Here is a 14,065-nt window from a genome sequence, read left to right as displayed (position 1 = left end):
CCTCTAACAATTAAGTCCAGGACATCAAACATTGACAAAAGGAATTACTCAGTGCTTGGTCTTATGCTTTTCCTTCCATGCAATATGAGCAGAGCCAAGCTGAACCTCACAGATGCCCACATGCACAAGGGTTAAACCAGATGACCTTCCAAGGTCCCTTCTAAATAAAAGTACTTCATTATCTACCCTTGAAATGACCCAATTCAGAAGATTCATGTCACTTAAGATTTTTGGAAGTATTTACAAGCAGAGGCCGTGGTTTTTAAATAAAAGTTTAATTCCTTCATCAGGTCTTAACTTTAAACACAAATGCTGCTGAAAATCCTCCCAGCACTGCTCTGATGTCCTGGCCTTTGGCTCTCAGAGCAGCAGCAGGATGGCAGCAGGGGCTCCCATACAGGTGGGATCACAGACTCTCAGGAGAGCTCAGTGCAGGATGCAAAGCAAAGAAGCAAGAGATGCACAGTTTCCAGACAAACACCAATTCTTATACAAAAAGAAAAGCTCTACACTAATAGAAGTGTTAATGTTGCCACAGGACAGGAGTTTAGGAAGGGAGAGAAGTCTTCAGTAAAAGGCACAACTAAAGAAGTACTTCCCTAGATTTTAACCACATCTTTCAGTTAGTTCCACTTATACCCCAGCCCCCAGCCTCTCAAAGCCATGCTGGTTACTGTAGAAAGAATTTTCAAGTTCCTTCTTTTCCCTTTTTCCCTTCCTCCAGCTCAAAAACAAATAAAAAAGGAGTGCTTATTAAAAAAAAACAACAAAAAAACCAAAACAAAAGAAAACCAGAATAAAACAGTTTGGTCTATAAACCGTAAGAGTTCAAGAGAGACTTAGCAGTTTACCTTACGATTGTCTGGTACATTTTCAAAGTATTCAAGTTTCAGATGATACTTATTACATCCAAGAGCCTCAGCCAGCTCTAGTTTTGGTATTTTTCTTTCAGGCACTTTGTGGCCTGTCAGGTTGGTGTTAAATCTGTAGTTCTCCCAGTATTATGTATCACCAGCCTCTTCAACCCATTGCCATGAACACTCCTGGGAAGCATCAGACCTACTCCAAGGGCTTCTTCAGGTTCTGTTGTCCTGCAACCTGCAGTGCTCCTTGGCTTAGGGTATTTTGCAAGAAGCAAGGCTTTCAAGGAAAGGCAGACAGTGAGCAGGACAATGTCTCAATAACTTCCAGGATAGCAGGACTGTAACAGGCAATGAGTGAGAGGCTGAGCCAGCTGGACACAAAGCTGTTGTGTTTCAGGTCACCCCAGCATCTGAGCAGGCACTTGCTAGATGCAACAACCTTGCTGCTGTTGGACAGAGGCTCTGTTACTACTGTACTGGTAAAAAAAGTGTTGGGGGTTGCACAGCAGGTCAAGGTGCAGCTGCAGCACATGACAGCAGAGCTCTAGTTAGCTAGCAAGGCTAACAGGAAGCTGTGAAATTGAGAAGCTGGCTTTAGCCTGCACTAGAAACCAAAGCACACAACCACCACAAGTTCTCTATGTCAGAGCTTTTGGAAAAGAACACTTGTCCAGGATGCACCTTCCCCACTAAGCTAGTACAGCACTGCACAGACTCTGCTCTCACCCTCACTTTGCTGTGTAGTGCACTAAAGGGCATTTAATTTCATCAACAATTAAGAAGAATTCAAGTTTGCAAGCTACACTGATCTCCTTTTATGGGAGGAAGCTGTAGCAGAACCACTCCCATGGTGTCTCCCAGGGCTTCACAAGGGTCAAGCTTGGCCAAGACACAAGCCTTCCCCACCACTCTCCAAGGGCTCTGTCAGGTACAGAGTGGTAAGACAGCCAGCAGTCTCTTGGGCTCTTGCTGTAGATCCAGATCAACATGTCCTAGGGAGCTCTACTTCCCAAACAATTTAGGATGCACATGCCAGATCATCTAACCCTGCCCACAGACAAACCCTCTCCCTCCCCCCCTCAAAATAATTGTGGCAATTAGCCATGTGTCAGTCCTGCTCTCCACAGACCTGCAGAATTGAGTCAGTGCTACTGACCAGCTCCATGCACGGGGGTGCTGGTGGAGTTGGCTGTTATAAACATGAGCTTTCCCCTCCAGCCTCCCAGTGTTGGGAACAGAGCCAGTAAGCCTGACTTAAGCAGGAGATGTGGAGAACTGCACTGGAACAAGCAGAGTCTTCTACTGAACTTTACAACAAGCTGAACAACTTTTGGTTTTAAAAAAAAAAGCCATACAAGCAGCAGCTGACATCTGTTGTTATAAAGGGACATGGCTGAATAGGTAGGAAACAGATTCCCCATTATGAGTCCTCCTGATGGCCTCTGCAAGGATCATGGAGATGTCAATCACCTGGAAGGGAAGAAAGATGCATCAGTGCCATTGAGAAAAGGCATCGAGCCTGAAAGAACTGCTGGGAAGTCAGGGACAACCTAAAGAATAAACTCATCACCCACATTTTAACATGCCAGATGCAGAGAAATTACTTCTACACAGGATTAGGATTTAATTACATCTAAGCCTGAAGATACCCCACAAATAGCACTACAAATATTCTACTTGGTCTGTCAGTTACATTCTACTGTTGCCTTGCTTTGGTCAGACTCCCTAGGTTCAATCTGTTTACCACAGGACTCTCTTATTCACTTTGTGCAGAGAAGCTAGGGCGGTCTAAATCAAGATGAAATCACTTCCCTTGAGCCAAGAGGTTTTACCACTGCTGCCAGCAGTCTGAGAGATGAAGCTGCTGTGCTGCAGCTCAGCTCCTGGGTGCTGTGCTGGCTCCATCTGGTGGGGTCAGAAAGGTAGCAGGAGGGAAAGCTGAGTCTCAGCCAAATCCCAGCTCTGAATCCCCACAGCTAAAGCATTTCAATATATGTAGTCTAGTAAAAATCACTATATTCATGGTGCATTAAGGAAACCAAGTGAAAATTGTATTTAATATTTTTCATCTTCTAGATAGTTTGTTTCTGAAGGGAAGAAAAAATGAACAAGCTGCAGAGTAAAGCCTGAGACTTGTGACAAATCCTTTAGCTCTGTGCTCCTCAACATCAGACACCAGTGTGTAAATGTGAGGTATTAGAGGAGAGCCTGGAATACTGCTCCATTGCATCTTTGGCAACAGCTACTTACACAGAGGCTGCCAGTTTAACATTTTGCCTACACCAGCTGCTGTGTGGAGTCTGAAAACAAGGTGAAGCACCAGAAAATGTTTTAGAGGCTGCAGGAGTATCATTCAGAAGTTAGTGCTGAAAGAATTGCAACCCAACAGCAGCTTGCAATCAGCTTATAACATATTTCCAAAAGCAGCTTAAAAATGACTGGAGCTTCAACCAGTTCAGCCGCCCTCTCACCAGCAGCCCAGCAGTGGGGAAACCTCTACACCCACACCACAGCACTGGCTGAGTGTGAGTACTGCCAGAACTTCTCCAAATGCTTGTGTCCCAGATGTTGGTGCTGTGAAGCCAAGGCCCATCTGGAATTAAATCTGGCAAAGGGCATCAGGGACAAGAAGAATGTTTTCCTTTTGTTATTGATGTATTTGGAAAAACCTAAGAATAATGTGGGCCTGCTCCTAAAGGGAAGGGGTACCCTGGTGACAGAGGATGCACAGAGAGCAGTTAGTGAGCACCTTCTTTGCATCAGTCTGCACTGATATGCAGGAGACCTGGGTAAGGGAATGCTGGAAGGAAGACTCTTCCTTAGGGAGGAGTGGGTTAGAGGACACTGGGGCAGATTTGATATCCACAAGTCCATGGGCCCTGATGGGATACATTCATGAGTACTGAGAGATCTGGGAGACATCACAGCCAGGCACTCATGATCAGCTCTGAAAGGTCCTGCAGATCAGCAGAGATGCCTGAGGACTGGAAGAAAGCAAATATAACCCAGAACTACTGGCCAGTCAGCCTCACATCAATCCCTGGGCAGGTGACAGAGCACTTCATTCTGGAGGCCATCTCTGTGCACATGGGTGACAAGAACATGATCAGGAATAGTCAGCATGGATTCACCAAGGCAAATCATGCTTCACCAACCTGATCACCTATGAGGAAGCAACTACCTGGATGGGTGAGGGGAGAACAGTGGATATTGTCAACTTCAGCAAGGCTGCTGACACTGTCTGTCATGAAATCCTCACAGGCAAAACCCAAGAAGTGTACACTGGATGAGTGGATTGAGAACTGGAAGAACAGCAGATTCTGGGGCTCATTATCAGCTTTTAGTTTTCACATGGATGGCAAAGGCTGAGCATAAAGTGACAGATATACAACAAAGCTGTCAGCACCAACATCAGAAGCTCCTGTCTACCTCTGTTTCAGCACTGCACATCAGCACATCACTCCTCCAAAGGGCACACATCCAACTACTTGCCTACATCGTGGCCCCATTAAATCAGACACCTGATCTAGGTAAAACAAGCCCTGTAAAAAAAAGATCCTTTATGAACTGTTTGAAATGAGCTGCAACAGAAGCTGCTTTATATCAGTGTAACATGTCTGTTACCCCACAGCAACAGGGCCAAGAGAACTAGGCAACACTGAAGGCAGTACCAACAGAACCACTGTCAGCACTACACAGTATTGTGGGATTTTCACCCCCAACAGGTGACCAGACAAGGCTACCACCCTCCAGGAGTGACAGAAAATAGATGCTCACCTGGATTTTAGGGCACTGCTTCATCTTGTCCTCCTGGGGTATTGTGTTTGTGACTACAACTGCCTCAAAACAGGCATTGTTAATGCGGGAAATTGCTGGCCCAGAAAAGATCCCATGAGTTAAGATGGCATAAACTTTGGTGGCTCCAGCTGACACAAGCCTGCAAGGGGGAGTAAAGGACAAGGATGAGTAATTCTCAGCAAGTATTAAACTGACATAAGAGCAGGGCACATGGTAAGCATGACTGGAGACAGCACCATGTGCCTAGGGAACAGGTTACCTTTGATTCCCCTACTCTACTGACTTGGGAAAAAAAAACAAAACAGTTTTACAAGTACCATGAAATCCACTACAGGCAAAGCACACACTGGAAAAAACCCCTTTGTTCTTAGCTCTGGAATAGTTGGAACAGATCATACAAATGACCTTCTGTAATTTTTGCTTACACAAGGTAGCAGATATTTAATACTGTGCTAATACTTTAATACTTTATTTAATACAGTATGAAATACTGTGCTGATTTTTAATACTGTATTTTACAGTTAATATGTTACTGCTTCTAGAGTAAAAGGCATGAATGATATCAAAGTCTGAAGAGCTTATTTCTAATACAAAACCAGCTGATGGACCAGACAACACTTAGTTCTACCTGGCCTGGTCAGTGATGGTCCATTTTCAATGCAGGGAAATAAAAAGACATTATGGTCTTCTACTATTCCCACTGCAAGAACTTTTACTGGGTCTTTTTCCTTATTTTATATGACAGCAATAATAAAGAAACTGCATGAGCCGACTGCAAGAACTTTTACTGGGTTTTTTTCCTTAATTTGTATGACATGAATAATCAAGAAACTGCACGAGCCTTGTGAAACTTGTCATACAAATAATCTGCTTAACCCATTACACGGTGCTCCCCGTGTAAGAGCAGGTTCCTGGGTTAGGAGGGCAGCAGCCAGCCCCACTCACTTGTCTGCAGCGTGGCAGATGGTGCCACACGTGTCTGCCATGTCATCCACCAGGATGGCCACTCTGTCCTTGACGTCCCCCACCAGCACCATGCGATCGACCTCGTTGGCCTTCTTGCGCTCCTTGTGGATGAGGGCAAAGTCCACGTTCAAGCGATCTGCAATGGAGGTCACTCTGAGGAGAGAACAGTTCCCAAACAACACTTAACTCACACAGCAGCTTTGGGCAAAGCTCTCTCAATATCAAACACACTGCACTAAGAGGAGCTGTCACCACATCTGCTACTGCTCCCAAGCAATTAATAGAAGGCACTCTGCCACCTTCGTTTCCCTTCGAGCAGCTAAACTGCAACCTCTGATCTAATCTCTCTCAGTGACTGCAAACAGATCTCATCTTTCATCATGACCACTGTAAACTAATTTGCATTTAAGCTGAAAACAAATCTTAATCAGCAAGGTCAGCAAACTTGAAGCAATCCAAACACTTGGAAAGTTGTCATCATTGTAACACTACACGGGAAAGGCTTAAGTTGTGCTATGACAGGGCTTTACTGTCACTCCTGTAAGCACTCAATCATCATGCACACAAGCACTGGCACAGATTGTGGCAGGATTACACATCCAGGAGATTCAAATACACCACCTAACATTTATTCCCATTAAAGTGACTGCAGAACAACCTTACTAGAGGGATCTTAACTTTATATATTGATACTGACAAACAGTAAAGAGGTTAAAAGCATTAAGAGCGGAAGGAGTAAAACACACATGCTCCCAAGAAACTCTTCACTTGAGGTAAGTAGACTCTTAGCCCCACTAGATCAGACTTAACATCCTGGTGGTCCTACACAAGACTGTTAAACTAAACTGAAGTATTTGGCTTTGCGTATCTCCATAAAATACTGCACCAGCCAAGATCGACACATTTCAGTATAAGAGGCTTTTGAGCAGATTTTTTCAAGAGTCAGATTATATCTGGCTGGTTTGGCACTTCATATACTGTGTTATGCAACGAGCTACAGAAATAGCTGAATGTACAGGAGGTCTTGCCCAATCCATGGACCACAGCAGAGCTACAGAAGACATCCAGTGACCTCCACTGTGTCTCTTGGCTGCCTGTAACATGTCACTTCAAACATTCTGAGGCATGTGAATCACATCAGCACCCACCAACATTTTGGTGTGACAGCCCTGGATTAAAGAATACATCTGTGTCCCTCTACTGTTCACATGTAGCCCTCAGACAGAAGCATCAAGGAACAGCCTATTTCTCCTAAAAAGCCTCTGAGAACATTCTGGGCTGCCCACAAACTGGCATGTTTGTCTGCAGGGAGATGGGAGATTGTAAGGCTATCAAAATAGAAATGTGCTATAGCATATGCTGCTGCTTTTTGGAAAGGAACCATCTATCTTCCTCGTTCTCAGGGAAGATGAAGAGAGGCAGCAGGCCTAAATCACAGCTAGATATTCAAATCCAGGGTAATAAAGTAAGAAAATACCTCAAGAGACTAAGTTTAATTCTGCAAAGAAAGCAGCCTGGATAAAAATGTATCATTAATCATCAGCAGTAAGCTTGCCTTGGCATAGGGGTGTAAGCTACACTATTTCCTCCTTCAGTTGGCATAAACACCCTTGTACAAATTGGTTTACTCCAAGGGAGGTAGCTGTTGTGCAATTCCTACCTATGCAGCTGTGATTCTAGAAGCTATTAATTGCTCCATGTAGCCCAAGAAACCTTCTAAACATTCCCTAGGAAGAGTTATCTGACCACTGTTCACCAGCTGTCCCAGACTGCCTGAGAGAAGGCAGACTGAAAGAAGGAACATGTTTTAAAAATAGAGTCTCAAGGATTCTTAGGAATTGAAGTAGACACAGCAGCAGCATCTCAAGCTACCTGTCTGACAGCTCACCTCTTGGCTCCACCAGCATCTGGTGAAACAATGGTGCAGTTCTTCCACTCTGGAATATTCTCTTTGATCCATTTCAGTACAGCAGGCTCAGCATATAAATTATCAACAGGGATGTCAAAAAAACCCTGCAAGGAAGACAACAGGAACAGATGTAGCTGAAAGCCCCATTCCAGAAACAGTTGTAGGAAGCTTTCTATATCATCAGGCATGCAATCATCACCTTTCCACAGCCGTCAGCTTTCCTTTTTACTTCCCTCGATGTAAGGGCAGTAGTCTTTGGGATACACAGAATAGTAATGTAAGAAGTCTTCAGAGCCAGAAATAGCTCAGCAGCATAAATAACACTTTATATTTAACACCTCCACAAAATGAAACTAGTTCTGTCCTGGGGGCTGCAGAAAGCCTGCAGCAAATGCACTCATTTCCAGAGCAGCTGGCTGCCTGTTTACAGTCAGTCTTTAAAGCTCATTACCCAAACTGTTCACATCTACAAAACAGGCTTGAGGAACATCTGTCTTTAAAGTAATGCAGCTGGTTCCATAACTTTACAGTGACCCTGCAGACTTCTCCAAATCTCATAGGTCACAAAATACCAGAATTTATCCCTGGAGTAAACAGGCAGGAGAGCGAGGGGCAGCTGCTCCTGAGGAATGCTTCAAGGTACAGGGTAACAGACCCTTCTCACTATCATTCCTTCTGTGCTCAGCAACACAGCAGCTACAGGAACCAGGCTGAAACCAGCCAGATGCTGGAAGCACATGTGCACAAATTATCCCATTAAATCCCAATCACTGCTGCTGGGGCAAGGTCAGCCCTTTCAGTCACACCAATTCCAAGCCCTGTAGGAAGAGGGACCCCCTTGGGCTCAGTTATTTCATGCTCTTTCTGAGAGCCTTCTCAGCTGTGCCCCTACAGATTTTTTTTTCATCTGAGACAGTATTTCTGGGAAAATCATACTGAAGTGTGAATGACTGCACTTCCAAGTGTTAAAACAACAGCCAGCCCACTTACTTCAGCAGGCAGTAGCTACCTTACCCTATGCAGCAATACAACAGACATCCTTCCCTCTGCCACACCCCTCTCAGTGGCACTGAGTTGGTTTCTTGGTCTTGAGCACTTGCTCAAGAGAGAGAAAAACAAAATCAACCTGAGCTTGCAGCATCTCCTCTCCTCTCCCTGGCAAATACTCCTGCCAGCTTTCTTACACAGCCCAAATCAAGACTTTAGTTGCTCTGTGAGATATTTTGTTCATAAGCCAACAAAGCCTATGAATGATTTTCAATTCACTACCAGCCTGGGAGAGAACCAAGGCCAGCCTGTGTGGGAGGGTGGCACTGAATGGATACAAATGGGATTGCCCATCTTTGCCAGAAATGGATACAAATGGGATTGCCCATCTTTGCCAGAGGCAGGCTATCAGATCACTGTCCTGGTCAACCAAACCCACAAATGCAGCTGTGCCAGGACACCTGAGGGCAGAACTAACTGCTCACCTCTCCAAGACAACACACTAAGTATCAGAAATACTGCTCAGAATTTAAAGACACTCTCTCCATCTCCCATTCCTCCAAGGTCTAGTGAAGAACAAACAGTGTCAGTGTGTGGCCACAAAGCTGTAGTGATCATTTACTAGCTCATTTACACAAGACTCAGTCTGATGAAGAACAGCTGTACTTTCATTTACAGGTTAACCTGTTACCCACCTCGCCATCCAGTCCCAAATTCCCAAGTCTTGATCACTGCAGTATCTCCAAAAAGCAGATGACTGGAAAGCTTGCAAAGCAGCCAAGAGGCTCAGACTGGAACTGGTTAAGTCCCTTCCTGATTTTTGCTCCTACCTGAATCTGAGATGCATGCAGGTCCATGGTGATGATGTGATCTGCACCTGCCACAGACAGCATGTTTGCAACCAACTTGGCAGAGATTGGAGCTCGACTCTGGTACAGGAGAAAAAAAAAAAAAAAGACAGTATAAGACAAGTTCAACTCCTTCATCAAGATGTCAGCCTTCTGCTTCCAGGCAGTGATTCACAAGCAGTTACTAAAAGGAGCACTCATTAACATTGCATCTTCTCATCAGCTAGCGATTAGACTTTAGTATATTTTCAAGAAGAACTAGATCTTTATGAAAAGATCATTTTGCAGTCTAATGTTTCAAAGTTTAACAAACTGAACAGAGGTTGGATATTCAGAGGAGGCGACAAAACTTCATTTAAATCCTCTCCAGCAGTCAGGACTTTCAAGCTGTGTCTTTAACTTCCTTGCAGAAACCTTTACCACATCCCTTACCTTGTCCTTTTTGTCCTGCCGGGCGTAAGGGAAGCAGGGGATGACAGCTGTGACTCTGCTGGCTGAGGCAATCTTGCAGGCATTTATCATGATGAGGAGCTCCATCAGATTGTCATTGATTTCCCCACAGCCACTCTGCACAATGTAGACATCCTCCCCACGAACACTCTCACCTATTTCCACGCTGGAAACATCAGAAGAAAGTTGGAGCCAAACACAAATTAAAGCACAGCCATTACCTGTGCCTGCAGAGCAACCAAGGCCCTGCATCCCCAAGGTTCTGTGGGTGACAGTGCCATATAATCAAGGCTGTTGAACAGGAACACTGCTGTTTATTTGCTCAGTGGCTATTTTACAGCGCTCTCTCATCAGATTTAATGGTCTAGCCTGTAAGGCTAAAAGCACTCAGCCTGTACTCTTGATCTCAACACAAGCTGAGTATGTAAACACCCCAGAGCAGGCCTTGTTCCCCTGGAATCACAAGCACAGCCACCTCTAAAAGCAGCAGTGCACAAAGGAGCAAGGAGCGTGGCCAGCCACCAGCCAGAGTGGGGTCAAACTGCTACCAAAGCAACACTGCAGCCAATTATCAGATTGAGACTCATAACAGCCATTCTGGGGCTCCAGCAGAGGAGCACTCCAGCCTTTCACTCTGGAAAGGCTTCTGGGGTTAATTTTCTCCTGGATGCAGTGCACACTAATCCCTGCTGATGAAGGGCCTGAACACAAGCCAAAGGTCCTGTTTGCCAGCAGCAAAATGCCAGCTCCAGTGCATGTATGGAGACACCTGCACCAGAAACAGTGGGAAAGAAACCACTTCAGCTATAGAGCCCCTCAGGGTAGAGCTCTAATTCTAATATTTTCTTCCCTGACCTTTCTGATCTCTTCCTCAAACTTTTTTTGATGACTGTTATCTATTTATATCTTACTGCTCAATATCCATCAGCAAGCTGCTGTCATCTTTACTGCCCCCCTGATTTACAGGATGCATCCATCTCCCATGGAGAGCTTCTGTCAATGAGAACTCTGCTGGGGAACTGTCTGATTATCAGCAGTTAGCATCAAAGTGTCATCTTCAATATTAGGGTGATTTAAGATATTTATGGTACAAAAAAAGTCTACTAATTATTCTGTTGAAACAGTCTTACTCTTTTGGGAAAGCACCTGCTGTCAGTTTATTGGGTAAATAAGATGTATTTCAAGTCTTCAAGTCACATTACCTGCTGACATGGGAACCTGCTGGCCAGCCAGCTAGATGGGTAAGAGCAATTAATAAAGAACAATGAGAACAGTGCAAGGGCTGTAAATCAAACAGAACTTTTTAAAACTCCTCTACAACTCTCTGTACTACCTCTGAGGTTTCACAATCGATATCCATGGCAAGAGAAACATAATACTGTACGTCACATGTACATCCTGGATTTTTTTTGGGGAAAAAAAAATCTGTTTCCAGAAGGAGTGGGCTGGAGCAATCAAGTTCTTTATATTATACTCTTTGGTGTATACATGGTTAGTGTATTCTCTAAAGCAAGCTTAAGGAGCTCTGAACAAGTTTAAACCTCCTTTTTAGCTTTACGTAGGATGGCGGCAAGATTTTTAAAGCATAGCTACATAAAACAAGGGGAACATGAGGTTTCAAAGCTGAAGGGAAGCAGACTGCGTGACTGCAAATGCACCGTGGGATGCACGGAGGTGTGAGCCTCCTCTCTCTCCTTAAGAATTCTAGCGATACTTTCTAAGACTCTGAAGCTCCTCAGCGAAGTTTAAAGGTACCAGCTACATGCTAAACACAAAATTATCAAGCCTCAAGTCATCAGAGTTTACATTTAAGCATGAAAAAGCCTGGTCAGTGTAGGTGTAACTCCGAGTTGCGCCGTCCCATCAGGTCGCGGCTTCGGGGTGGAGAGGGCAAGGTCCGGGTGGCGAATTGCACCGCTCCAACAGTGGCCACAGCGGCCAGGTCATACAAACCCTGCAAGCTCAGGAGCCCCGCGCGGCCTCGGCTGCTGATGAAGCCCCAAAAGGGGCGCTGGAAGCCCCAAAGGCGGCGGGGGGGAGCCCGCGTGGGGCCCGCGCCGTGAGGCGGGGGCCGCTGGAGGCACGGCCCGGGCCGCACATGGCTCCCGGGGCGCACCGCGGCCCGGCCTCGTCCCGCACCGAGACCCGCCTGTGCCCGGGGGACGTGCACGATGCACCCGAGGGCTCCGGGGCAGCAGGGGCCCGGCGGGAGCGCTCTGGAGAGGTCTCCGAGCTCAGTTCTGCAGCCGGGCCCGACCGCACGGCCCTCAAACTACAACCCCCATCATCCTCCGCGCGCAGGCCGCGCGGTACCCAGCGCCGCAGCGTCGCGAGGCCTGCCGGGAGCTGTAGTGCGGCCGCGCCCCGCCCCGCCTCACCATGTCTCCTGGTTGCTGAACTTCTTGGTGACCACCTTGCCCAGCTCCAGGCCCAAGCGGTCGGCGATCTTCTGGGACAAGTCCTGGTGCGAGCTACCGCTGAAGATCTTGATGTTGGGCATGGCGGCGGCTGCAGCACCGGCGCCCTTTTTCTCCCCCTCGTCGTCGCTCCGCCACGCAGCGCCCGCGGCTGCTGCGCGGGGACCCGCCCGCCTCCTGCGAGGACGCGGCACAGTGGGTACAGGTCACACCAGTCGCCTCTACGCCGCCATCTTACCCTTTCCCGCCTACCGCGCCGACCCTTTATAGCCTCTCCGCCCCGAGGACACGCCCCCAATCGCTTCCTATTGGCTGTACCGCCACAGGGGGCGGGGTTCCCTAAACGGCGCGGCAGTAGTGGGCGTGGCTTGACGCGTCTCCTTCCCCTTGAGGGCGAGGAGCGGTGCGCGCGGCCTCCAGCTGGGGGCGGGGCCTAAGGCAGGAGGCGGCTTGCGGTTGGTCGCTATGTGGCAACCTGCCCTGCGATTGGCCAGAGCGGCGGCGGGCCGAGCGCGCGGCCGGCCCTGCCCCACGTGTCCGCGCGGGTGCAGCCGCCCCCCGGCGGCCATGATGGCGCCCCCCGCGCCGGGGGAAGGCTCCGGGCCATGGCCCCGCTGCTGCCTCACGGCGCCGCCCCCGCCGCCCCTGCCCCGCTACCGCCGCCCCTCCGCCGCCAGCGGGGCCCTGCCGCGCCGCCGCCACCGTTACCTGAGCATGCCGGCCTGCCCGCGCCCGCCGCGTCCGTCCCCGCCGCCCTGCGCGGCGCTGCGCGGAGCTGGCGTCACCCGGCGGGCCGCGTGTGAGGCGGTACCGGCTGACACCGGGTGGCACCGGGCCCGCTGCGGCACCTCCGAGCCCCGCGACAGGGTGCCGGCCCTGCCCTTCAAGGGCTGTGCTGATTTTGGGTCAGGGCTGCAGCCCGCCTGGCGGCTGATTAATTCCTGAGGGGTTTTTATGTTTATAGTCGGGATTTTGTACCCAATTCCATACCAAATTATAGATTTATATCATATATATATATATATATATAAGGTAGATATGTGTATGTATATATCTATCTTATAACTATATATAATTATATATGTAACTAACTATAGACTAATACCAAATCAGTCTTCTGTGAATTATCGGTCTGTATGTGACTGCATTATGCGCATTAATTTATCTTTGGTGAAAATAAACATTGTGCTTAAGGGTTTTTAACCTTTAAACCTGGATATCATTGAATCGTAGAATATCCTGGGTTGTGAGGGAATCACCAAGTCCTGACTCCTGGCCCTGCACAGGACACCCCCAAGAATCCCACCAAAGTGATTTTTATAGTGGTTTATTCTTGCTCTAAATTTCTGATCCAGTCTCCAGTTGTTAATAGGCCAATATAGTCCTGTCCTTTTTCTAAGACTTAATTATCTCAAATTACTTTTCACTACTTTGAAGGAAATGATACTCAAATTTTAGCTTGCATACATTATTATAAACCCCTTCAAAATAAAGAGGCCGTGTGTTTCATCATAGAGAATGCAGGAATTGATAATTCCTTGCATTTCTGTGTTTCTATCAGACACACAACACCAGCAAATCCAGGGTAATGATGAGACCAAGCCAGGGACTCTTCACTCCCTGTCTGTGCTTGTTGTTTCCCCATGAAGTGAAGAAGGAAGATTGATACATTTATAGAAACATACAAATATATATATGTATATAAATAAGCCACAGCTTCTTCAGAATTTTTATGCAATTGTATAATTCCTGCTCATGTTACCTGAATTTCTAAGAGGCAATAAACTTCTGCAGTGAATTTGACATTGATTTTCTTCCAGTCCTTGA

At 47.0% G+C, this 14,065-nt stretch overlaps 1 protein-coding gene across 1 annotated transcript; it reads right to left on the bottom strand.

Moving 5' to 3' along the window:
• Positions 1 to 256: 256 nt before the first annotated feature.
• PRPS1 (phosphoribosyl pyrophosphate synthetase 1) lies at positions 257 to 13,096 on the bottom strand. Its single transcript, XM_054641567.2, has 8 exons — positions 12,947 to 13,096; positions 12,200 to 12,415; positions 9,804 to 9,987; positions 9,354 to 9,452; positions 7,516 to 7,640; positions 5,607 to 5,780; positions 4,641 to 4,800; positions 257 to 2,333 (listed from the first exon to the last, which is right to left on the bottom strand). Exons 1-8 carry the CDS (start codon positions 12,952 to 12,954, stop codon positions 2,241 to 2,243), a joined length of 1,059 nt encoding a protein of 352 aa, XP_054497542.2. The 5' UTR covers positions 12,955 to 13,096; the 3' UTR covers positions 257 to 2,240.
• Between the last annotated feature and the right edge of the window lie 969 nt (positions 13,097 to 14,065).

The sequence above is a fragment of the Agelaius phoeniceus genome, chromosome 14, assembly GCF_051311805.1.
Source record: "Agelaius phoeniceus isolate bAgePho1 chromosome 14, bAgePho1.hap1, whole genome shotgun sequence".
Lineage (NCBI taxonomy): Eukaryota > Metazoa > Chordata > Aves > Passeriformes > Icteridae > Agelaius > Agelaius phoeniceus.
The sequence above is the reverse complement of the archived record's forward strand: the minus strand, read 5'-3'. Positions and strand labels throughout refer to the sequence as shown.

Bases quoted from the DNA above. Each gene is read 5' to 3' on its own strand.
- PRPS1 (XM_054641567.2), bottom strand. The intron at 9,453-9,803 runs GTAAGGGATGTG...CTCCTGTACCAG, and splicing joins GGCAGGACAAAAAGGACAAG to AGTCGAGCTCCAATCTCTGC. The intron at 7,641-9,353 runs GTAGGAGCAAAA...TCTTCCTTGCAG, and splicing joins TGCATGCATCTCAGATTCAG to GGTTTTTTTGACATCCCTGT.